The 25606-nt window shown below is 44.6% G+C and overlaps 1 protein-coding gene across 3 annotated transcripts in view; it reads left to right on the top strand.

Moving 5' to 3' along the window:
- Positions 1-25606, top strand: part of C4HXorf58 (chromosome 4 CXorf58 homolog) — a 92582-nt gene that overhangs the window by 52412 nt on the left and 14564 nt on the right. For all 3 annotated transcript variants that reach the window (XM_030202246.1, XM_030202245.1, XM_030202243.1), the window contains exons 7-8: positions 4925-5154; positions 8014-8158. In XM_030202246.1, the coding sequence (XP_030058106.1) occupies positions 4925-5154; positions 8014-8158 (375 nt within the window). The remainder of the gene's footprint in view (positions 1-4924; positions 5155-8013; positions 8159-25606) is intronic.

Below are 25606 nucleotides of genomic sequence, written 5' to 3'. Positions count from 1 at the left end.
TTACAGGTCCTGTTTCGCTATAAAGCTTTGTCAAGGGACAGTCCTGTGAACAACAAAACACATATGTAAAAACCACTTTCGTGGAACTCAAACTTCTCTCCTGATATAGCAACTCTTGACTTACGGTCTCGTCTCCTTAAAATCCTTATCGCTCACTGGCGGCGGCGTTTTTATGCACTGCCGGAAGTGAAACCTACTTCCACACATCAGCTGATGAAACGTCACATGTAGCAGCCCCAGTGGACATAATTGTTATTTTTGAGCACATTAAGGATAAAAAAGAAAAGAATAAAATCATAAACGGATGTTAGGGGGTTGTCTATGATTAAAATAGTCGCATGCAACTGACAGTCTAGCCAGTTATTAGAAGCGACAGTATGAGACTTCCCTTAAACACATCCATTGAGTGATCCGATTTATTTATCTCTACTATTTTGTTTTTTGAGCTATTTCTAGGATAAGCAGCATAAAATGTATTGTACTGTTTTGGGAGGTTGCCAGGTACTTGTGACCCAGATTTCCACTGTTGGAAACAGGATGCTGGGCTAGATGGACATTTGGTCTGTCTGAGTATGGCAATACTTATGTAGTTATGTACTTACGTTGTTTTAAAAGTATTTCCATGTAACTTAATTGAGTGTCCCCTAGTCTTTGTACTTTTTGAAAGTGTAAAATATTGATTCACTTCTACTCTTTCTACACCACTCAGGATTTTGTAGGCCACAATCATATCTCCCCTCAGCCGTCTCTTTCCCAAACTGAAGAACCCTAACCTCTTTAGCCATTCCTCATATGAGAGAAGTTCCATCCCCTAACTCATCTGCTCATTTTTCTACTTATTACAGTACTATACACTCAGTTGATTTCTGTCTGAACCTTTGCTCCCCAACCCCTACAGGTCTTCTGTGCTTGTTCCATGGGGACAGTTTGTAGGATCACATTCTCCCCCGCCACACACACATAGTCCAGGACCTGAAGAGCACCTATGTCACGTCTGTGGCCGTGACCACCCTCACCTTGTTCCTGGGGGTCAACTTCCTAGCTGGCTCCTGCTTCTTCTGTCTGTCCTTTCTGAGCTAGCTCTGGCTCTCTGTGCTGGCTGCATCCAGCAGCATGACACTAATTGCTTCACTATACTGCACCTGTGGGTGTTGCCTGGGTTATCTCTCTCTCTCTCTCTCTCTCTCTCTCTGTGCTGGCTGCTTCCAGCATGACTCTAATTGCTTCACTACACTACACCTGGGTGTGGGAAGCCTCTCTGTGTTTCACTGTGCTTTCTGCCTGCTCCTTGGTTTGTGCCTGAACAGCCTCCGTAGTTACTTAGAGATTGCTGCAGCTGTGCCTCTGGTGTTGAAGGGCTTTATTAAGCACTTAGAGACTGCAGCCTTTGCATCGTCTAAGGTCCCTGGTATGTTAGAGTGCTCTGTGCACTGCTACATTGTCCAGTTCAATGTGAGTTCTAGCTTGACTAGTTAGCTTGGGCATAGCTTTCCTGTTAGCTTGTGTACAGCTTTACTAGTCTTCTTGTGTTTAGCTTTCTGGTTTTCCCGTTTGTGTTTTCTTTTGCTTCTGGAGCTTCAGCCCTTGTTCTGTCTGTTGCCAGTACTCCTTGATACTGGAGCTCCAGCCATAGTCTTGCTCTTTGACCTGACCATTGCTTTGAACCTGACTACTGCTTTGCTAGCCGCCCGCCCAGAGACTTGCTTTGAACCTGACTACCGCTTTGCTAGCCGCCTGCCCAGAGACTTGCTTTGAACCTGACTACTGCTTTGCTAGCTGCCTGCCAAGAGTCTTTGCTTTGAATCTGACTACTGCTTTGCTAGCCGCCTGCCCAGAGACTTTGCTTTGACCCTGACTACTGCTGTGCTAGCCGCCTGCCCTGAGTGGAGGAGCCGCCTGCCCTGAGTGGAGGAGTGGCCTAGTGGTTAGGGTGGTGGACTTTGGTCCTGGGGAACTGAGGACCTGAGTTCAATTCCCACTTCAGGCCCAGGCAGCTCCTTGTGACTCTGGGCAAGTCACTTAACCCTCCATTGCCCCATGTAAGCCGCATTGAGCCTGCCATGAGTGGGAAAGCGCGGGGTACAAATGTAACAAACAAACAAACTTTGCCGGAACCCGGACATTCCCTGCCTGTCTGCCTTGCTTTCGCCTAGGTGCCTGGGGGCACTTCTGTGTCCTGATTCCTGTTGTTCCTGCATGCAAGTTCCAGTTCCGGTTTTCCTGTAAGCCCTGCCGGCTGCCTGAACCTGAGGGCTCAACCCTCGGGGAACGGCGGCTAAGCGTAGGTGAAGCCTAGGTCCAGTGTGTTCCTGTCCAGCAGGTTCCGGTCCTGTGGCTTCCAGTCCAGTGGGCTCCATTCCAGTGTGTTCCAGTCCAGCGGGCTCCACTCCAGTGTGTTCCAGTCCAGTGGACACACTCCAGTGGGCTCCACTCCAGTGGGCTCCACTCCAGTGTGCACCCGTCTGGTGCGTTCCAGTCCTGTGTATTCCTGTGCAGAACTCCAGTCCGGGGTTCCAGTCCAGTCCTGTCTCATCTCTACCTTGAAGGTGACCTTGCCTGCCACTGCTGCTCCACGGTAGTGGCCCAAGGACTCACGAACCCAGTGCTCCTGGGGAAGAAGCCTGACAGAATGCCAAGGTCCTCGAGAATGCGACAACCTAATACCCCCACCACCCACCCACCCTCCCTCCTGCATCCCAGGACACCTAGACAGTAGGTTATTCACACTGCCACCTCCCTCAGACCCTTTTAACAGTACTTTGTATGTTCCCCCTCCAGACTCTTGACCCCTAGTGATAGTACTACAAGACTAGCACTAGGTGTCAGGCGCATCATTTTGATACTTGGTGTCTGACGGGGAATCACTCCTGTTCCTCTTAAATGCCCCCCAAAATACCTTGTATAGCCTCCGTTCTCCAGACAGCATCTTATATACCCTCCCATCCTCCCCTGGGCTCTTAGTAAGGGCTTTCTCTGGTGTCTCATGGGGGACAGGATACCAGAGAAAGGCCTCACTAAGATCCAGGGTGGGTTCATAGGGTTGAAGAATGGTTATCATTATGTTATATGGATCTAGGAGGTGGATTCATGGGGTTGAAGAATGGTTATCATTATGTCATATGGGTTTGTGGGGGGGGGGGGGGGGGTGGCAGCATATGAGATTGTCAAGGAGAGAGGGGTTAGGGGTGCTATCTGTGGATAGACCCAACTGAGGCATTTATCCAGGTAACAATGGAAATATATTTTTTATTATATCAACACTACATTTTGCTTTTGTTACTTACTATGGATGCCTGTATCTGTGTTAGCTGTTTAACCTGGATTTAATACATGCTATGAGTGCAGTGCCTTGTCAAGACAATGCGCACACAGTTAAAATATGCTAATTGCCTTGTTAAACAGCTAACAAGGAAATCACCATGTTGAGGTGTGGAAGCGGTTGGGACTGCATTTGCATTAAGGTGGAGGTTATTACTGCACATAAATTGTAGAATACTTTCATTTGTACATGGTTTTCTAGCACTCTAGGTACAAGCATTTACACTAGCTCTATGGATAAGTGTAAGTGCTTGCACCTAAAATATACACTCTTATCTGACCTGTTATGCTAGTATTCTATGAAGTAGGCTGCTTCTTAGCACCTAAATCTAGGCATCTCTTTATAGAATTGCCCCTACAATTGCTAAAGCAGCAGCTAACGCAGTGCAGTTCACTACACTTCCAGAGGTGTAGCAAACCTCATTCCACATTTTCTGACATGCAGGTAATGCATGCTAGCAATCTTTACTCTGTGTTAGCTGTATGGCAGCCCTCCCAGAAGTGCTGGGAATACGTGAAAATGTGGGTTTGCCTTTCAGTAGCATTAGAATTACTGCTTATGTAAGAGCAGTGAATTGGCAAAACGTTTGCTTCACTTTGCATCAATTTAGGATCAACCATGTTTTTCTGATAAACTAAAATTCATATTTGTTCTGCTTGTGGAAGACTATGAAAATAAAACAGAAGTAAATTACTGTCAAAATCAATCACAATAAAACTACATTATTAAAACATATGATAAGTGCTTGTACATTTTTCAAGGTCTCAGGGGACTGCATAATAGAGTTGTAATTTTGTCATTGTCTTTTCTGTTCCAGAATGCACTAAGGGCCTGTTTTACAAACCCACGCTACTGATTCTTGGTGCGACAAATGAGAGGAAGCCCATTCAATTCCTATGGGCTTCCTCTCATTTTCAGCATGGGAATTGCTAGCACGGTTTTGTAAAAGAAGCCCTAAGTAGTTGGTGAATCACTATCTTAAATGCCCCTAAGCTCTGTCTGCTCAATATTAAACAGCAGCTAAACACCTTAATTGAAGGACTTACAGTAGGAACTAATATTAGATTCCAGTTTTTATAGAGAAACCTAAAATGTTTTCTGAATATGGCCACATAAATTTTATTTTAGTACCTTAAATTGAAGTTTTTAATATTGGGTCAGGTCTAAGGATGCCTAAGAGGCCCTTTTATTAAGCTGTGGCAAAAGGGGAACTGCAACAGCGTCAGTGTGTTTTTATGTCACACGCTGAGGCCACCGCAGTGGGTAAAAGGCTGTTTTGTTTTTTTTTAAGAAATGGCTGTGTGGCACTACCCAATTACTACCTTTTGTAGCACGCTGGGGGTGGGAACTACTGTCGGGCTGCTGCAGTAGCCCGCCAATACTTCCTATTTAGCGAGCGGTAAGTTAGGTGTTCAGTAATGAAAATCAGTGCCGAGTGCCTAACTTCATTTCTGTCTCCACTTCCTTTTAAGGTATCTAAAGGTAGGCAAATGTTTAAAATCAAATATCTAGATACCTAGTTCTTTAGAAAACTGGCCTGTCTATAAATTAGGCTAATCTTGCAATTTTTTTTTTATTTTTGTGTGGTCTTGTACAACTATCTAGTACATCAGTTATCTGGATGAGACACCAGCATATCTTGGTGGAAGGGATAACCATTGGCGAAAGCTGTCTCTGGAAAAAGTACCTAGAACAATGATAATGTACGACATATTAAATTATGCAGAGTCGGGTAAATTATCATCTCAGCTCAAGAAAGAACTGTCCTTTCTCCTTTGCCTACCACACAATGAAGAGGTGCGGCGTCGACAGCTCTTGGTTATTACACAATCTAGGTAAATGTTGGGCCGCCATGAGCATAATTGCTGCAAACAATACTCTGTTGACTGATTTTAAGCTTCATTTAGATTCTGCATGGGAAATGGAACATCCAGGTCAAGCCTTTTGTAAAATACATCTAAGGATATGTAAGAGTTCACGTTTTCAAAGCTGTGCTATCGTTTTTAGCACATGCTAAAAATTAACGAGCACTGTGTAGACACCCATAGGAATATTGTGGACATCTACATGGCCCTTAATTTGCTGGCACATACAACTACAGCATCCGTTTTGTAACTATGCATGTTCCAAAAAAGAACAGAGTCACTTGGGGGCTATACACGTGTGAGTGCCATCATGTGTATGCATATGTGTAGATTTCCAACATTAAGGGTAAATTTTGTAATTGGCACCTAAAAATCAGCGCCGAAAAGTTTACGTGCTGAGCACTATTTTATAAAGGGTACGCATCCTTTATAGAATAGTGCTTGCGGCATAAACCGTGCCTAAATTAAGGTGCTAGCAATTATGCCTGCTAAAGGCAGGTGTAAATGCGCTGCGTACGTCTAGTAGCACTATAGAAATGCTAAGTAGTAATAGTAGTAAATGCCGGTGCCTAAATTAGATGTGGTTTGGCCGAGTTCTGTATCTACGCACGTAAAATTTTAGAACGCTCCCAAGCCACACCCCCAAAATTTATGCGCGGATCGTGTTAGAATTGTAAATCCTAATTAAGGCCAGTTAATGCTAATAATTGCTTGTTAGCAGTCAATTATTGGTTCTAGTTAGCTTTTTAAAGAATTAAGTTACACGTGCAGCTTTAGTTACTTTCTGTAGAATCCAGGGGTAAGGAGGTAATTCTATAACTGTGTGCCTCCATTTAGGTGCCCCGTGGCCACGCAATAGGAGCTTATTCAATAATTTAATCTAGGCACTTAGGTACCATTATAGAATAGTAATGCAACCCGGTATCAGTTCGCTTAACATTTAGGTACTCGCACATACACCAGTCATGGAGCTGGCATAAGCGAAAGCACCTAATGCTGCAGGGATAGGTGCAACTGTAAGGTATGTGCTTAAGTAGGATCCTGACCTTTGCTCCGCTCATGTGTTTATTCCTGTTGCAAATATACGCAATTCAAGGGTTCGATATTTGCAGAATAGCACATAGACAGTATACTGGCATATACGTGTGTAAGTGGGATATATGCTAATATTCTAAACATTAAAATCGACAAATGCACCTTGACTTTAAATGCTGGATTCATATAACTACAATTTGAGATGTCGACTATACTTTCTCCGAGGATAAGCAGGCTGCTTGTTCTCACACGGAAGCCCCTCCACCACTACAAGGTGGTGTCCCTTCGGAGGGGTATCCAAATCTTTTTTTAAATCTTGCTAAGCAAACTGCTTTTACCTAATTCTCTGGCAGTGAATTCCAGAGATTAATTATATGTTGAGTGAAGAAATATTTTTTCCAATTTGTTTTAAATTTACTACTTAGTAGCTTCATTGTGTGCCCCCTAATCCTTGTATTTTTTGAAACAGTAAACAATTCACATCTACCCGTTTCATTCCATTCAGTATTTTATAGACCTCTTAAAGGTCTCTTCATAACACTGGTGACATTTGAGTGCAATGCTTTTGGTTGTGTTTAGAACTGAGACACAAGAGGCATTTGGTATGTATGTTGAAATTCTGGATTTTCTTGCCACATTTTCAGTAAGGACAAAAGCCTGACCTAGATAACATTATGACAGTAAAATTAATTGTGGATATCCTGAAACTTGGACTAGCTTTGAGATCACAAGGACTGGTCTGAAAAATCCCTCTGTAGCTGTTTTGAGCAGGGGCTTGTACCTGAATTTTGATAATGCTGTAAGCTACCTTAAGCATCAGTCAGAAAGGCTGGCTAAAAATCCAGGGGCCGATATTCAGACCATGACAGCTAACTCCTGTCATCCACGGTGATGCCAGATATTCAGTGCCAAGAAGTTTCCAGTGACTGGCATTGAATTTCCGGTTTATTTTTGGCCGGTTTGAACTTAATCAGCCAAGCTGATATTCAGCATTGGCTGATCAAGTTCAAACCAGCCAAAGATATACCAGGTATGCACATGGCCAAGCATAGCTGCCAAATTCACGCAGAAACAAATCGACGGCTAGCCAATTATAAATATAATGCAATATAACCCGCTATCTGCGAATTTATGTCCCGCTGAAAATTTGCAGGTAGCCAGTGCCTTTCCTGGCCAGTTAAATGGTTTTGAATATTGGGGTGGTCAAGCTATTATTACTACACTGTCAGCATTTGCTTCCCTGCAAATGGAAGAGATGCAACCTTTTGATCTTGGGGGTGGAAGGGGAAGAGGCAGTGTTCCATAGATGGTATTTATTTATAGTACATATCTACACCACATTTTCCCACACACGCAGGCACAATGTGGCTTACATAGGAAAATTAAAAATGACAATACAATAAGAGAAAATGGTGAGAGACAACAATAGGCAAGGAAGGGGAAGGGGGCATAACAGATGCAGGGGTAAGTAAGTGGGACTATTGGTGAAAGTACCTTATAAGCCTAAGCAATCACTTCTCCACCTTAGTGAGTATGATGTTATCAGCAGGATACTATGGTGGTTTACAGTTATCTTCTGCAGCCTATAACACACATCTCTCATCCAGGTACTAGCCAGGCCTGATCCTACTTTGTCTAAGATCTGATGAGTTTGGGTTCTCCAATGGCAGTACTGCTGGGGAGATGGGTGCTGTGTATTCACTATAATAATTCTGGGGTGCATGAGTCTAGGAGCACCCACATAGTGCTTATACTTTCCCCATTACTAGATCTCTCTCTGCAAATTTTTTTTAGGCATCCTGTAACACCTTCCTCCATAATCAGTTGTCAATCATCTCCACTGCCCACATCATCCAGGGGTTCTGTACGTCGCTCTCATAGAGTTCTGCAGAAGATAGCTAAAATGAAGCGAACATATGGACAACGTAGAGAAAAAGAGGTAAATAACATTTCAGCAAAAAAAAGACCAAAACTTGCCATTCTCTCTGATTATGGTACTAGTATGTCCACTAACCAGCACTTAAAATGAAAGGTAATCAAATAATGTTTTATTTATGTGGACTTTTATTCAACTGTCTTTTCTTTTCCATGTGCCTGATTCTAAGCAAGCAATGCTCCTCTTTGCTACAATTTCTTTTATCTTTAGTCTTTTCTGTGCCATAAGAAAGCGGAAGTACTTGCTTGTACTGCACATAATTTTTCTTTAAGTAAAGGACACAATGGGGGAGCACTAATGATGGTATACTGAGCTGGAATGAACGGCCAAACATTCAGCATTTTCATTAATTTTAGCTCTCTGAATAACTGGTTTGGTTTCATATAACTGATAATCTCCCCCTTTCACATTTATATTATATACAAGTTTTCACAGAGTGTAACAACCCTATAGAACTCTGGTTAGGGGTGAGCTTTGTATTGTTGTATATTAGTTGTTCTCTCCTCAGAAAGGGGTTTTATAGGTTTTTATAAAAAAAGCTGTAGTATAACTATTGACAAACAGTATAACTACACACATTTGCACAGGTTAAAAACAGATTATAGGTAAGAAAGATGAGTGAAATATGCATTCATATTCTTAAATACAAAGGGGCCCTTAGCAGGGGTAGAAGGCGTGGACAAATGTAGGAAATGCGGGGTGAGCATGCCATCTTTACATATGGGATGTGGCAATGCAGGGCCATTCGGAGGTTCTGGACAGCTCTTGCCCAATTTTTATCGGAGATCCTAGGGCGACGAATAACCATCTCCCTCGATCAAGCAATGTTTAGTTCGGTAGCGGTGTGGAGAATGGAGAACCGAGAGGAAAAATTGTTTCTCAGTAAGTCCTGCATCCTGGGGAAAAAATGTATACTCAATCATTGGATTTCTAGCACTCCTCCATCTTATTGGTACTGGAGGAATAAACTACATGCATTGATGCTATGGGAAGCGCAAGGGGCCCGCAACACTGAGAAAAGGAGGAAGAGTTTTATTAGAGTGTGGGGAGCTTATTTAAACATAATCTTGCCACGGTCTAGAAGCCAGGTGTTGAATAATTTGGGATGAATGTAGTGTGAATGAGAGGGGAGGGGTGGACTAGTGTTCTGGGGGGGGGGGGTATTGAGTCCTCATTTTATTATATAAGTTAAATGCATGGAGATATATGTTTGTTTTCGGGACAACTAGAGATTGATTTCTCACTAATCAGTGGCATATCGTTAACGGTTGACTGAACAGAGGGTTGAGGGGTCCTAAGAGTGCAAGATCCCTCACCTGAAACTTCATGCTGTTAACAATTGGAAGATGACACATAGCGGGATGACATATTGGCTAGGGCAAAGCGTTCTCCACAGAGGTTGGACGGCCATTTACTCTGATAGTCAGAGGATGGGTGGGGTGGGATGGGATGGGATGGAGAGGAGACTGTTACGTGTTGGTAATGGGGGAGATGTACGGCAGTTATTCCCACTATATTGTTTGATGATATTAGGGGAAGGGAGGGGGAGATAATTGATAAAGTTTGATGACTGACATTAATACTAAGTCTATTGTTTAGCAACTTTTGATGCCTGACGTTTGCATATTACAATTGTTGATGCTGTTTGTATGTCTGGTTATCAATAAAAAATTGTTGGAAATAAAATACAAAGGGGCCCTTTTACTAAGCTACGTTAAGCACTAATATGCGCCTAACATCTTAAAATGGCATACCTTGGTACACTCTCAGGTGTCCTGTGGTAACTGCCTAACTAGCGCGTGCTAAAAATATTTTAAATGTATTTTTGAGGGGGCGGAGAGTAGGTGTTCCTGCGCTAATCAGTTAGTGCAGCTATATTTCTGCACACTAACCCCCTGATTCTATGAAGGTTGCTAAAAATTGAAGGTACAATATAGGCGCGATCCCAATTTGTGTGCACAATTTAATAAGATAATGAGCCAATTAGTGCCAATAATTGGCTTTTTAACAAAAAAATATTGGCACTAATTAGATGTAATTGGGTAAAGTTAGGCACAGGATCTGCGCCTAATCTTCGTGTGCGGCCCAAATATAAGGGCGCGGAAAGGGGACATCATGGGCGTTTCAGAGCAGAAGGGGGCATGGCTTTGAGTTAATGCACATAATTATAGAATAACGGTGCTCCACACGTAAATGTAGGCATAGGCATTTGCAACTCACGATGCAAATGGTCACCCCTAAATTTATACGTGACCATAATGCTTAAGCGTTATTCTATAAACCGTGCTGAACTTCAGGCGCAGCTTATAGAATAGCACTTAAGCGTTTTTTTGCACTGATTTTTTAGGGCCATTTACTGAATCTACCCCAACTGTTTAATGCAGGAATACTGCGTAAGCCCTTACCACCTACAAAGTGAGTAACATTTTTTAATCACTGTGTGCTAATGACAACATTAGCGCATGGCCATTAAAACTAAAAATTTTAAAAAGGCTATTTTTATGGCTGCTGTAAAAAATGGCCTTAGCATGTGAGAAAACCCCACATAAGATCGCACTGAGGTCACTTTTTGCCACAGCTTAGTAAAAGGACCAAGTGTGGTAAGACGGATATTGTTTGTTTTTTAAGAGGAAAAAGAGGGATGGGTCCTAGAAAGTTCACAGGGTTCATTGACCACATAGAAATAGCCTATGACCAACACTTTCTTCTCTGTATGAAAACAGTAGTAGAACAGTGACCCATTCTATCGTACATTATATTTTGTAAAGGCAAATCTTCCTTATAACTCCCTTTTGAACCAAAGCAACCTTATTGTAAGTGATTGTATTTGAAAATGTTTGCTGCTTTTGAAAAAAGGAACATGGATAGGAACATTTCATTAGAAACACATTTTACCTGTCTTGAATCCTCATTTTAGATATTTTTCAAAATCATACATTATTGTTTAACCTTGAGAAGGGCAATTTTGAAACTCTCTGTAGGGCTTGCAGTCCTCTAGGTACTCCCTGTGAAGTTTCCCTTTGATAGTTTGACTGAGGCATATACAAAATTAAACCTCCACATCCTAAATCTGTGTAAAGCACACATTGTGTACACCGTTGCCTCTAAGCTGTGAGGGAGTCCTCCAACTTCATCACTAGGGACAGACAGGTTCCCTGGAGTCCTGCACAGCTTGCCTATCCTTCACTGTTGAAAATGTGATAGCAAAACAGCACCTCCCACTGGCAGGACAGTAAGTGGAGGACTCCCTCACAGCTTAGAGGGAACAGTGGTTGTGTATATTTTATCCACCAGAGGAAGGAGGGGCAATAATCAAACTGTATTTTAATTCAGGTATATACTTATCCAAGTACAAACATTTGATTATGGCTTCCTATATTTCTGGTGTGGGCCACAGCCTTTAACATGCCTTCTATCCTTTAAGTCGATAGAAAGAAATAGGCCCTGGATCATAAGGCATCCTGCCACAAATTACTTTTCCTGATCATTGCCAAAATGACAATTTCAACAATGAATGATAATTATTGGCATAAACTCTGCCTGAGTAGCCCCCACAGTGCAGAGAGACCCAAAGAAGAAGGCGATCACTTGCAGCCACTCCTGCCAGGGTTTCTTTTTCTGAAATTGTCACTTGGAGGCTCTTTATTTATTTATTTAGATTTTGCTCACATCTTTTTCAGTGATAGTTCAAGGTGAGTTACATTCAGGTACACTGGATATTTCCCTGTCCTTTGAGGGCTCACAATCTAAGTTTGTACCTGAGGCAATGGAGGGTTAAGTGACTTGCCCAAGATCACAAGGAGCAGCAGTGGGATTTGAACCAGCCACCTCTGGATTGCAAGACCGGTGTTCTAACCACTAGGCCACTCCTCCACTCCCTGAATTTATTGCACTAGTGACACTCCTTTATTCTGCACTGCTACATTACTTATTATTCCTTTTAAACCGGAGTATTACATTTTCATTTTAGACATGGATTATGGACAGTTGTCAACAGATATCCCTATCCGAGGAAGATCTTCTCAGAAGCCCACTTAGTATAGTGTCTTGGATAACTCTTATACTGATCCAATAAAAGATGCTGAAACCTAGAAATTGTTTGTATAACCAAACACTTGAGATTTGCATCAATGGAAAGGTTTATGGTTCAACAATTTTTATTGATGACAAAGCAAAAGAACCTCAAGAAATAAGATGAGTACATAGAAAACAACGATCAAAATATTCAGCAGAAGACAAAAGGATACAGACTGACATCAAAATTTTAACAATAGTATTCCCACCCACCCCTACCCTCCAATTTAGTAAAGAACACTGGAATGGGTGATTAGTGACAAAGTACAACCACAGCAAATAGGACCAGGTATAGGCACCCATTTCCAGAACAAGACAACACCCCCCTCCCCTCAAGTTCAAAAGAATTCAACCTAAATGACTCTCCAACTGTAGAAGAAAGTAATGGAAAACTCCTAGGGGGCCTGTGCTCAATGGAAAAGGTTTATTGTGCTAAAAAATGTATAGATAATGAGCACGGCAGGGCTGAGCAAGCAGATTTACATCGTAGCAAGAGATGTTTCCCTTGACAAAGCCTGCACGGCGAAACGGGACCCCGTCGGCATATTAGAGTGAAGCCAAATTGCAACGGCAAGGACGGCACTAAAAGATAAGTAGTGTTCGTCAAAAATGATGTGTTTTTGTTGATTAAAAGTATAAGGAGGTTTTTTAGCCTATGAAGATTCCATCCCGGTTAACAGACACAAATATGTACTGAAACGAGAATACAGAGGCTTTTTTCCTCCTTATTTTTACACACATTAAAAAAGTTTTAAAAAAGTAAAAAAAAGTTGATATATACAGTGGGGGAAATAAGTATTTGATCCCTTGCTGATTTTGTAAGTTTGCCCACTGACAAAGACATGAGCAGCCCATAATTGAAGGGTAGGTTATTGGTAACAGTGAGAGATAGCACATCACAAATTAAATCCGGAAAATCACATTGTGGAAAGTATATGAATTTATTTGCATTCTGCAGAGGGAAATAAGTATTTAATCCCTCTGGCAAACAAGACCTAATACTTGGTGGCAAAACCCTTGTTGGCAAGCACAGCGGTCAGACGTCTTCTGTAGTTGATGATGAGGTTTGCACACATGTCAGGAGGAATTTTGGTCCACTCCTCTTTGCAGATCATCTCTAAATCATTAAGAGTTCTGGGCTGTCGCTTGGCAACTCGCAGCTTCAGCTCCCTCCATAAGTTTTCAATGGGATTAAGGTCTGGTGACTGGCTAGGCCACTCCATGACCCTAATGTGCTTCTTCCTGAGCCACTCCTTTGTTGCCTTGGCTGTATGTTTTGGGTCATTGTCGTGCTGGAAGACCCAGCCACGACCCATTTTTAAGGCCCTGGCAGAGGGAAGGAGGTTGTCACTCAGAATTGTACGGTACATGGCCCCATCCATTCTCCCATTGATGCGGTGAAGTAGTCCTGTGCCCTTAGCAGAGAAACACCCCCAAAACATAACATTTCCACCTCCATGCTTGACAGTGGGGACGGTGTTCTTTGGGTCATAGGCAGCATTTCTCTTCCTCCAAACACGGCGAGTTGAGTTCATGCCAAAGAGCTCAATTTTTGTCTCATCTGACCACAGCACCTTCTCCCAATCACTCTCGGCATCATCCAGGTGTTCACTGGCAAACTTCAGACGGGCCGTCACATGTGCCTTCCGGAGCAGGGGGACCTTGCGGGCACTGCAGGATTGCAATCCGTTATGTCGTAATGTGTTACCAATGGTTTTCGTGGTGACAGTGGTCCCAGCTGCCTTGAGATCATTGACAAGTTCCCCCCTTGTAGTTGTAGGCTGATTTCTAATCTTCCTCATGATCAAGGATACCCCACGAGGTGAGATTTTGCGTGGAGCCCCAGATCTTTGTCGATTGACAGTCATTTTGTACTTCTTCCATTTTCTTACTATGACACCAACAGTTGTCTCCTTCTTGCCCAGCGTCTTACTGATGGTTTTGTAGCCCATTCCAGCCTTGTGCAGGTGTATGATCTTGTCCCTGACATCCTTAGACAGCTCCTTGCTCTTGGCCATTTTGTAGAGGTTAGAGTCTGACTGATTCACTGAGTCTGTGGACAGGTGTCTTTCATACAGGTGACCATTGCCGACAGCTGTCTGTCATGCAGGTAACGAGTTGATTTGGAGCATCTACCTGGTCTGTAGGGGCCAGATCTCTTACTGGTTGGTGGGGGATCAAATACTTATTTCCCTCTGCAGAATGCAAATAAATTCATATACTTTCCACAATGTGATTTTCCGGATTTAATTTGTGATGTGCTATCTCTCACTGTTACCAATAACCTACCCTTCAATTATGGGCTGCTCATGTCTTTGTCAGTGGGCAAACTTACAAAATCAGCAAGGGATCAAATACTTATTTCCCCCACTGTATTTAAAAAAAGTTGAATAGCAACTGTTAATTGATTGAGCCACTTTGGATGCTAAAAAATGTATATACAGCTTCCATAGCCATTCATGAAGAGTATTTATCATAGTTTTGAGAATGTTATTGGAAAAATAAAGCACAAACAGGCCAACATTCAAAAATACTTCTGCATTTAGCAGCAGCTGTTAAACATATTGTGAACATAAGAATAGCCATATTGGCTCAGACCAGTGGTCCATCTAGCCCAGTATCCTGCTTCCAGCAATAGCCAGTTCAGGTCACAGGTACCTGACAGAATCCCAAAGAGTAGCAAGATTCATGCTACCAATCCTGGGGCAAGCAGTGGCTTCCCTATGTCTATCTGTGCCCTATCTGTGAATTTTTAGTGGGAGTAATCTAATATAATAAAACGCACCGTGAACGTTCTAATGAGGACAACGTTCTGAAAGGGTTCGTGGGGTTCGTGGGGTTCGTGGCGTTCGTGTTGTGAAGCCAGCAAGCCGTCTCTGCCCCGCCCTCGCGTCTAAACAAACAAATCCGGAAGCGAAGCGTCAGGGAAGGAGGCGGCGCTCCCGACGTCTACCCTTCCCTTCGCTGTGTCACAGCGAAGGGAAAGCTAGACGTCGGGAGCGCCGCCTCCTTCCCTGACGCTTCGCTGCACGAACCGCCACGGAGGTAAAGTTAAAAAGAATAAAAAAAAGGGATGCATGGATGCGAAGGGGGGGGGGGGGAAGAGGGCGGCCCAGGCTGGGACATGGCAGAGAGAGTAGTATGGATGCGAGGGGGGGGGTCATGGAAGGGCGAGAGGGGACTTGCTGGAAAAGGATGAATGGAGGCGGCAGGGGACAGAGGAGTATGGATGGGTATGGATTAGGAGGGCAGGGCACAGGGAGAGAGGGGAATTACTGGAAATGGATGAATGGAGGGGGCAGGGGACAGAGGAGTATGGATGGGCATGGATTGGGAGGGCAGGACTCAGGGAGAGAGGGAAATTGCTGGATAGGGAAAAATGGAGGGGCCAGGTGACAGATGAGCATGGATGGGCATGGATTGGAAGGGCAGGACTCAGGGAGAGGGGAATTGCTGGATAGGGATGAATGGAGGGGACAGATGGGCATGGATGGATATGGATTGCAGAGCAGGCCTCAGGCAGAGAGGGCAAATGCTGGATAGGGAAAAATGGAGGGGCCAGGTGACAGAGGAGCATGGATGGGCATGGATTGGAAGGGCAGGACTCAGGGAGAGGGGAATTGCTGGATAGGGATGAATGGAGGGGACAGATGGGCATGGATGGATATGGATTGCAGAGCAGGCCTCAGGCAGAGAGGGGAAATGCTGGATAGGGAAAAATGGAGGGGCCAGGTGACAGATGAGCATGGATGGGCATGGATTGGAAGGGCAGGACTCAGGGAGAGGGGAATTGCTGGATAGGGATGAATGGAGGGGACAGATGGGCATGGATGGATATGGATTGCAGAGCAGGCCTCAGGCAGAGAGGGGAAATGCTGGATAGGGAAAAATGGAGGGGCCAGGTGACAGAGGAGCATGGATGGGCATGGATTGGAAGGGCAGGACTCAGGGAGAGGGGAATTGCTGCATAGGGATGAATGGAGGGGACAGATGGCCATGGATGGATATGGATTGCAGGGCAGGCCTCAGGCAGAGAGGGGAAATGCTGGATAGGGATGAATGGAGGGGGCAGGTGACAGACAAACATGGATGGCCATGGATTGGGAGGGCAGGGCTCAGGGACAGAGGGGAATTGCTGGAAAAGGATGAATGGAGGGGGCAGGGGACAGATGGCCATGGATTGGGAGGGCACGGCTCACACTCTCTCTCTCATATACAATGTCTTTCTGACTCTCACTCTCACACACTGTCTCACACAGTATCACATTCACTCTCTATGTGCCACACAGTCACTCATACACTCACTCTCACAGAGAATCTGTGTCTCACACACACACTCTCTCTGTTGCCCAGACACACACACTCTCTCTCACACTGTGTCTCACATACACACACTCTCATTCTCACACACACTCTCTCACAAACACACTCACACCCAGACTCACTCTCTCTCTCACACACTCACACTTTCACTCTGACTCTCAAACAGTCACTCTCACATACTCTCCCAAACATACACACTCCAAGGAAAACCTTGCTAGCGCCCGTTTCATTTGTGTCAGAAACGGGCCTTTTTTACTAGTTCTATAATAATGTGCCAATATTTAGCTGCCTGCTTTCCTTCATAGAATACTAATGTAACTTGGTATGTACACGTGTATTCTAGCATATATCCTTTATTGATTACTAATCAGGTATATGCATATGTAATCACCCAGCCCAAGGAGAATGTGTTATGGAATAAGTTGTAGAGAGAAATGGTTTTGGTTTATGATTGATAGTTAAGATGGAGTCTGAAGGTTGCTAGTGCATGTGGTCATAGGTTGCCTTCACCCCCCCTAGGAGGTCCTGGTGGTCAAAATAAACCTAGGCTGGAATAAAGAGAAGTTCCTGCCCCTAAAAGCAGTGACTGTGATGGTGATAGAGCTCCGGGTGGGTAAGGGGAACCAGCCTGGGAGCAGGAGTGGAGCAAGGGAAGCCTGTTCAAGGCCAGGGTGTGACCCTGAGAGGTATATCCCTGCAAGGAGGACAGACGGGGAGGTCTGATCCTGGGGGTAACAGAAGTTGAGCAAAGACATCAGGAGCCCAAAGGGATGAGTGTTGGACAGGAGGAGTGTATATTTTTGTATACATCTCGAGTTATGAATTGCAGTTGTTGGAATAGTGGAAAAGACTGTATCAAAATGTTGTCCGAGGACAAGCAGACCTATTTATTCTCACAAATAGGTAACACAGTGCTGCGTTTCCCGGTCTGGAGCTTATAACAAGCTTTAGAAAGCTTTGTGGAGCACGAGACATGCTCCATCGCGCATGCGCGAGTGCTTTCCTGCCCGCCACAAGGGCACAGTTACCGCAGTTGTTTTTCTACCATGGTGAGGAGAAGACTTCATCTGTAGTTTCTCCTCACATCTGGTTCGGAAGAGCTTTTTGTGCCTTTTCAGGTCTTTTTTTGTTTGCTGAGCCTTGTCAAACTTTTGTCCCTTCTCTTCCCGTATTTTCTTAGTTTATTTTTTCCCATTTTTTAAAGTTTCTTTTCTTTTTCTGTGACTTAGGCCGCATTTAGGCCTAGTCTCCAGTCGGATCTTTCCCGTGATTTTATTTCATGGTGCCTTGCCCCTTTTCTCAGACACCATTGTGTCCTTTGATTTGGGTTCGGAAGTTTTTCCTTCCATGTCCACTAAAGTTCCCAGTGGCTTTAATTGCTGTTCCTGGTGCAGTCGGACAGTCTCTGGCAAAGCACCCATTTATGGTGTCTTCAGTGTTTAGGACCCGACTATATCCATGCCAACTGTGTCCTTTGTCTTCGGATGAAAAAGGGGACTCGGGTTTTGCCAGAGAAACTCAACACGAGAGGATTTTTGGAGCTGGGTCCGAGTCCTCAGTCAGCATAGGCATTGAGGTTGGTGGCGTCAGCATTGACATCGAAGACTGCATCAGTATCGGGAGCATTGGTCCATATGGCTGCTTCGAGACCCATAGACACTAGAAGCAGTAGTACGTCGGGTAGATCTCCACCTATCGACGGCGGCTGCTGGAAAAGGCCCCTGGGACAGACCAGCGTCAGACTCGATCCCGAGTTGTCATGAGGATTCGACATCGTCCTCATTGGCACCGAGGAGTCTTAACACCGAGCTTCGGGCGAAGGCCAAGAAGCATCGACATTGGGAGCTTTGGGGCGTCGAAGAATTTGGAACCTGAGAAGCATTAGCACCAGGAGGATCACTCCCCTTCTACTCAGGAGGTACTGATGCATCTGTATCCAAGCAGCCAGGACCCAACTCCTGTCTGGGCCCCATCAGTTTTGCAGCCTGTCTCGGAGCCGGCACCTCAGTGTTTCCCGGTGTCGGCCCTTGATGAGTGTGTCCAGGCCGTAGTTCCTGAGCTACTGGATGACCTTTTGCAACAGTGTACATCGGTATCTGGGGTGCTTGCACCTACCCTACCTCCTGTTGCGGCCACGCTTGCCCTCAGCCTGTGGTGTGGCCTCAGACACTAGCACTATGTGCAGCACTGGCATTGACTGCCACCCAAGCCGGTACCCCATCGACGTTGGTGGAGGAAGCTTCGCTGGAGTTGAGGCGGAAGCTGACTTCTCGACGCCCCTCTCGGGGACATGCCTCCTCTAAGTCGAGGCAGGCTCAATCTCAGCCTTCCCATGCGGAGCTTCTGTCTGACACCGATGAGGAATTCTCATGGGAGTCAGAGGAGGATCCAAGGTATTTTTCGGAGGATGAGTCCTATGGCTTCCCCTCTGAACCCTCCCCTCCACTTTGAAAGGAGAAAGTCTGCTCCGGAGAGCCTTTCGTTTCCTTCTTTTGTAAAGGAAATGGCTGAGGCTATTCCATTTTGTTTGGAAGTGGAGGACGAGCCCAGGGCTAAGATGTTTGAGGTCCTGAACTATGAGTCCCCTCCTAGGGAGGCTGTGACTGTTCCTCTCCACAAGGTATTCAAGGAAGTTCTCAATAGGAACTGGGAGTCCCCTCTGTTGGTGCTTAACCTGCCTAAGAAGATTGACACCATATATCGGATCCATAGCCCACGGCACACCTGGTTTTGATAGGCCCCAGTTGCCTCACAATTCCATGGTGGTGGAATCTGTTCTCAAAAGGGCCAGGAGTTCTAGAGACTATGCTTTGGTGCCCCCAGGCAGAGAGGCTAGGACCTTGGACTCTTTTGGGAGGAAGGTGTTCCAGGCCTCAGTGCTTGTGTCCCGTATCCAATCGTACCAGCTCTTCACGAGCGTGTACTTGTGGGACTCAGTGCGTAAGCTGTTGGACTTGGCGGACTCTCTCTCACTTCAGCAGGCTGGGTTGGTATGCCAGTTGGCTAAGCAGCAGAAGGCGTGTCGTAAGTTCTTGGCCAGGAGTGCCTATGACACCTTTAACATAGAATCCAGGATCTCTGCTCAAAGTATAGCAATGCGCAGACTCTCATGGCTGCGTGTTTCTGACTTGGAACAGTTGGTTCAGCACAGGTTGGCGGATATCCCATGCCAGGGGGATAAACCTTTTGGAGTGAAGGTTGAGGAGGTCGCTAACCACAACTCACAACTTCAGCTCTCAGCATGAGCAGGTAAATGCAGAGGAACTGTCCACCCTTCTAAAGGCTCATGCGATCAAGCCCGTTCCACCAGGGCAGGAAGGGCTGGGATTCTATTCCAGGTACTTCCTCATGCAGAAGAAGACGGGGGGATGCGTCCCATCCTAGTCCTAAGGGCCTTGAACAAATTCGTGATGAAAGAAAAGTTCAGGATTGATTCCTGGGCACCCTTCTACCAATGATTCAGAAAAACGATTGGCTATGCTCTCTGGACTTGAAGGATGCATATACTCATACTAGTTCCACATGTTGCCTTTTGGCCTCACGTCAGCTCCCAGGCTATTTACCAAATGTCTAGTGGAAGTTGTAGCGTCACTTTGCAGACTGGGAGTCCATGTGTTTCCTTACCTCGACGGTTGGCTGGTGAAGAGCACGTCAGTTCTCAGGAGTCCATGCGGAGGACTATTCGGATTCTAGAGCTACAAGGGTTCGTTATAAACTACCCCAAGTCACATCTTTGCCCTGCTCAACAACTGGAATTCATGGGAGCCCTGCTTGATACACAACAGGTTCACGTCTTTCTCCCAGGACCGAGAGCAGACAATCTAGTTACTCTGGATTCTTAGGTTCGAACCTCGCTGCAGGTCGCAGCTCGGCAGATGTTGAGGTTGCTAGGCCTCTGTATTTGCCCATCCATCAAAAATACACCCTATGTAAGATATGTGCGTGTTTGCATAACAGCACTTAGGATGTTGGCACTAATGCACGTATGTGCACACATAATCACCCAGATTCTGTACAGCGCATCAGTTATTGCAACTACACAGAGAACTGTCAAAATGTATTCTATATCGTGATGCGTGTAAATTCTAAGTCACATAGTTGAAAAGGGTAAATGGCCATGGGCGTGGAATGGGCGCACTGTGGGCATGTGTAAAAGATTGCCTCTAAATCTCAAGAGACTTTATTTCTCATTTTCAGTGCCTGTGAAGTAACAGGCCTCCTGCTTTGTTCTAATAAAGAGTTTTCCTTTTCCTTTTGTAACCTTGTCTGGCTGTATAATCCGAAGGCTGACCCTCAACACTCACTCAGGCTATCACAGTGCCCTAGAATACCAGTACACCATTTATTGGGATGCACAGATGAAAAAACAGAACAAGCTGAACTGCTACTGATTCCTGCAGAGATGCTATGCACTAACAGAATACCTGACCTTGATCACACATGCAAAACAAAGACACCAAATATAGAATAAATGACCACAGCCTAGAAATAAAAACAGGCAGATAAAAACTGAACTGGAAACCCCAGAAAGCTAGACTTTGCATGCAATATAATACTGGAGAAATAGAAACAGAAATGCACTTGCAAAATACAAAGATATTAGAAGTACGCATTTCCCAAAACTAACAGAAAAAAAATCAAAGACTTCCCTCCCCTAAAAAAAAAATAAGTAGGATAAAACTCTGTATAATCCTGGGGGAAAGAGGAGAAGTAGCAGTTATAGGAATTATTAGGAAAAGAATAGAAAATAAAACAAACACTATCCTAGTGCTTTTCTATGATGTATGTATGAATGCCACTGCCCGGGCAAAGGCAGGAGCAGAGCAGGTGATTCTAAGGTACTGGGGGCCCAAGGGGCCATTGAGGGGGTGCACCCCCTGTTAACAATTTCTGCCTACATCACTGCCATGAGAACAGGAGAAGGTGTTGCCTAGCAGTTAGAGCACCAGGAAAACTAAGATTAAAATCCCACTTTCCCCACTGATACTCCAAATGATCTTTAGTAAATCACTTTTAGGGTGTGTTATTAAAAAGTAGCACATATTAGCTGCAGCAAGGCCCATAGGAATGAAGTGGGTCTTGTGGCAGATAATGTGCACTACTACTACTACTACTACTACTACTACTACTATTTAGCATTTCTATAGCGCTACAAGGCATACGCAGCGCTGCACAAACATAGAAGAAAGACAGTCCCTGCTCAAAGAACTTACAATCTAATAGACAAAAAAATAAATAAAGTAAGCAAATCAAGTCAATTAATGTGAATGGGAAGGAAGAGAGGATGGTAGGTGGAGGCGAGTGGTTATGAGTCAAAAGCAATGTTAAAGAGGTGGGCTTTCAGTCTAGATTTAAAGGTGGCCAAGGATGGGGCAAGACGTAGGGGCTCAGGAAGTTTATTCCAGGCGTAGGGTGCAGCGAGACAGAAGGCGTGAAGTCTGGAGTTGGCAGTAGTGGAGAAGGGAACAGATAAGAAGGATTTATCCATGGAGCGGAGTGCACGGGAAGGGGTGTAGGGAAGGACGAGTGTGGAGAGATACTGGGGAGCAGCAGAGTGAGTACATTTATAGGTTAGTAGAAGAAGTTTGAACAGGATGCGAAAACGGATAGGGAGCCAGTGAAGGGTCTTGAGGAGAGGGGTAGTATGAGTAAAGCGACCCTGGCGGAAGACGAGACGGGCAGCAGAGTTTTGAACCGACTGGAGGGGGGAGAGGTGACTAAGTGGGAGGCCAGCAAGAAGCAGATTGCAGTAGTCTAAACGAGAGGTGACAAGGGTGTGGATGAGGGTTTTGGTAGAGTGCTCGGAAAGAAAGGGGCGGATTTTACGGATGTTGTAAAGAAAGAAACGACAGGTCTTGGCAATCTGCTGGATATGAGCAGAGAAGGAGAGAGAAGAGTCAAAGATGACCCCAAGGTTTCGAGCTGAGGAGACAGAATGAGAGAGCCATCAACAGAAATAGAAAATGGGGGGAGCGGGGAGGTGGGTTTGAGGGGGAAAATGAGAAGCTCGGTTTTGGTCATATTTAATTTCAGGTGGCGTTGAGACATCCAGATAGCAATGTCAGACAAGCATGCTGAAACTTTGGTTTGGATGCAAGGTGAGATATCAGGGGTAGAAAGGTAGATTTGGGAGTCATCAGCATAGAGATGGTAGGAAAAGCCATGGGATGAGATTAATGAACCAAGGGAAGAAGTGTAGATAGAAAAGAGGAGGGGACCAAGAACAGAACCCTGAGGTACGCCGACAGGCAGAGGGATAGAAGTAGAAGAGGATTCACCAGAGTGAACACTAAAGGTGCGGAGGGAAAGGTAGGAAGAGAACCAGGAAAGGACAGAGCCCTGGAATCCAAGTGAGGACAGGGTATCGAGAAGTATGCTGTGATCGACAGTGTCAAAAGCAGCGGAAAGATCAAGAAGAATGAGGATGGAATATTGACCTCTGGATTTAGCCAGTAATAGGTCATTGGAAACTTTAGTAAGCACAGTTTCGGTTGAGTGGAGAGGGCGAAAACCAGATTGTAGTGGGTCAAGAATAGCATGTGAGGAGAGAAAATCAAGGCGCTCAAGTAATTTGGAGAGAAAAGGAAGGAGGGAGATGGGTCGGTAATTAGAGGGACAAGTAGGGTTGAGTGAAGGCTTCTTAAGGAGAGGTGTGACCACAGCATGTTTAAAGGCAGCAGGGACAGTCGCAGTGGAAAGTGAGAGGTTGAGAATGTGACAGATAAAAGGAATAAGAGCAGGAGAGATGGCATTAAGAAGGTGGGTGGGAATGGGATCAGAGGAACAGGTGGTACATTTTGAGGAAGAAAGGAGAAGTGTAGTTTCCTCAATAGTAACTTCAGGGAATGAGGGGAAGGAGAGAGAGGGGAACGGACTAGTGGAGGGAGAGGTGGTGAGGTAGAGAAAGCAAGGTTTATCTTTTGAACCTTGTTGTGAAAGAATTCAGCAAGGGTCTGAGGAGATAATGAAGGGGGAGTTGGGGGAGGGGGCACCTTGAGGAGAGAGTTCAATGTGGTGAAGAGCATGGTTCGGGATAAGGTATCTTTCAAAGATATCACCATAACAGGGAAGATAGAGTATCCTGATAGTGAGGTTGCAAAAGAGATTGTAGTAGATCGGGTATCTTTAAATAACAATAAAAATCAGACAAAAGATTGCCAATTAATACTGTCAAGTACTAAGCATGATGTACTTAGGAACAACAAACATAGTTTGAAATGTCTATATGCGAATGCCAGGAGCCTAAGAAATAAGATGGGGGAGTTAGAATATATTGCACTAAATGAAAAATTAGATATAATAGGCATCTCTGAGACCTGGTGGAAGGAGGATAACCAGTGGGACACTGTCATACCGGGGTACAAATTATATCGTAGTGATAGGGTGAATCGGATTGGTGGAGGGGTAGCATTGTATATTAACGAGAGCCTTGAATCAAATAGATTGAAAATTCTGCAGGAAGCAAAACACTCCTTGGAATCACTGTGGATTGAAATTCCATGTGCAAAGGGGAAAAGGATAGTGATAGGAGTGTACTACCGTCCGCCTGGCCAGGACGAACAGACGGATGCGGAAATGTTAAAGGAAATCAGGGACGCAAACAAACTGGGCAACACAATAATAATGGGGGATTTCAATTACCCGCATATAGACTGGGTTAATGTAACATCTGTACACGCAAGGGACATAAGATTTCTTGATGAAATCAAGGACAGCTTCATGGAACAGCTAGTTCAGGAGCCGACAAGAGAAGGAAAAATACTAGACTTAGTCCTTAGTGGTGCTCATGATCTAGTGCAGGGGGTAACGATACGAGGGCCGCTTGATAACAGTGATCATAATATGATCGGTTTTGATATTGGCATTGAAGGAAGTGAAACTAGGAAATCAAGTACGCTAGCGTTTAACTATAGAAAAGGTGATTACGACAAAATGAGAAAAATGGTGAAAAAAAGACTGAAAGGAGCAGCTCGCAGAGTAAAAAACTTGCATCAGGCGTGGATGCTGTTTAAAAACACCATCCTGGAGGTTCAGGACAAATATATTCCACGTATTAGAAAAAAGGGAAAAAAGACTAAACGTCAGCCGGCGTGGCTAAACAGTAAGATAAAGGAAATCATTAGAGCCAAAAAACAATCCTTCAGAAAGTGGAGAAGAGAACCAACTGAAAGTAACAGGATAGATCATAAGGAATGCCAAGCCAAATGCAAAGCGGAGATAAGGAGGGCAAAAAAGGACTTTGAGAAGAAATTAGCGTTGGAAGCAAAAATACATAGTAAAAACTTTTTTAGATACATTAAAAGCAGGAAACCGGCCAAAGAGTCGGTTGGGCCGCTGGACGAAAATGGTGTTAAAGGGGCGATCAAGGAGGACAAAGCCGTAGCGGAGAAATTAAATGAATTCTTTGCTTCGGTCTTCACCGAGGAGGATTTGGGGGGGACACCGGTGCCGGAAAGAATATTTGAAGCGGGGGAGTCGGAGAAACTAAACAAATTCTCTGTAACCTTGGAGGATGTAATGGGTCAGTTCAGCAAGCTGAAGAGTAGTAAATCACCGGGACCTGATGGTATTCATCCCAGAGTATTAATAGAACTAAAAAATGAACTTGCGGAGCTACTGTTAGAAATATGCAATCTGTCCCTAAAATCGAGTGTAATACCGGAAGACTGGAGGGTAGCCAATGTTACTCCGATTTTTAAGAAAGGTTCCAGAGGAGATCCGGGAAATTATAGACCGGTGAGTCTGACGTCGGTGCCGGGCAAGATGGTGGAGGCTATTATTAAGAATAAAATTGCAGAGCATATACAAAAACATGGACTGATGAGACAAAGTCAGCACGGATTTAGTGAAGGGAAGTCTTGCCTCACCAATCTAATGCATTTTTTTGAGGGGGTAAGCAAACATGTGGACAATGGGGAGCCGGTTGATATTGTATATCTGGATTTTCAGAAGGCGTTTGACAAAGTGCCGCACGAAAGACTCCTGAAGAAATTGCAGAGTCATGGAATCGGAGGTAGGGTATTATTATGGATTAAGAACTGGTTGAAAGATAGG

This window comes from Microcaecilia unicolor, chromosome 4 (genome assembly GCF_901765095.1).
Source record: "Microcaecilia unicolor chromosome 4, aMicUni1.1, whole genome shotgun sequence".
Lineage (NCBI taxonomy): Eukaryota > Metazoa > Chordata > Amphibia > Gymnophiona > Siphonopidae > Microcaecilia > Microcaecilia unicolor.
The sequence above is the reverse complement of the archived record's forward strand: the minus strand, read 5'-3'. Positions and strand labels throughout refer to the sequence as shown.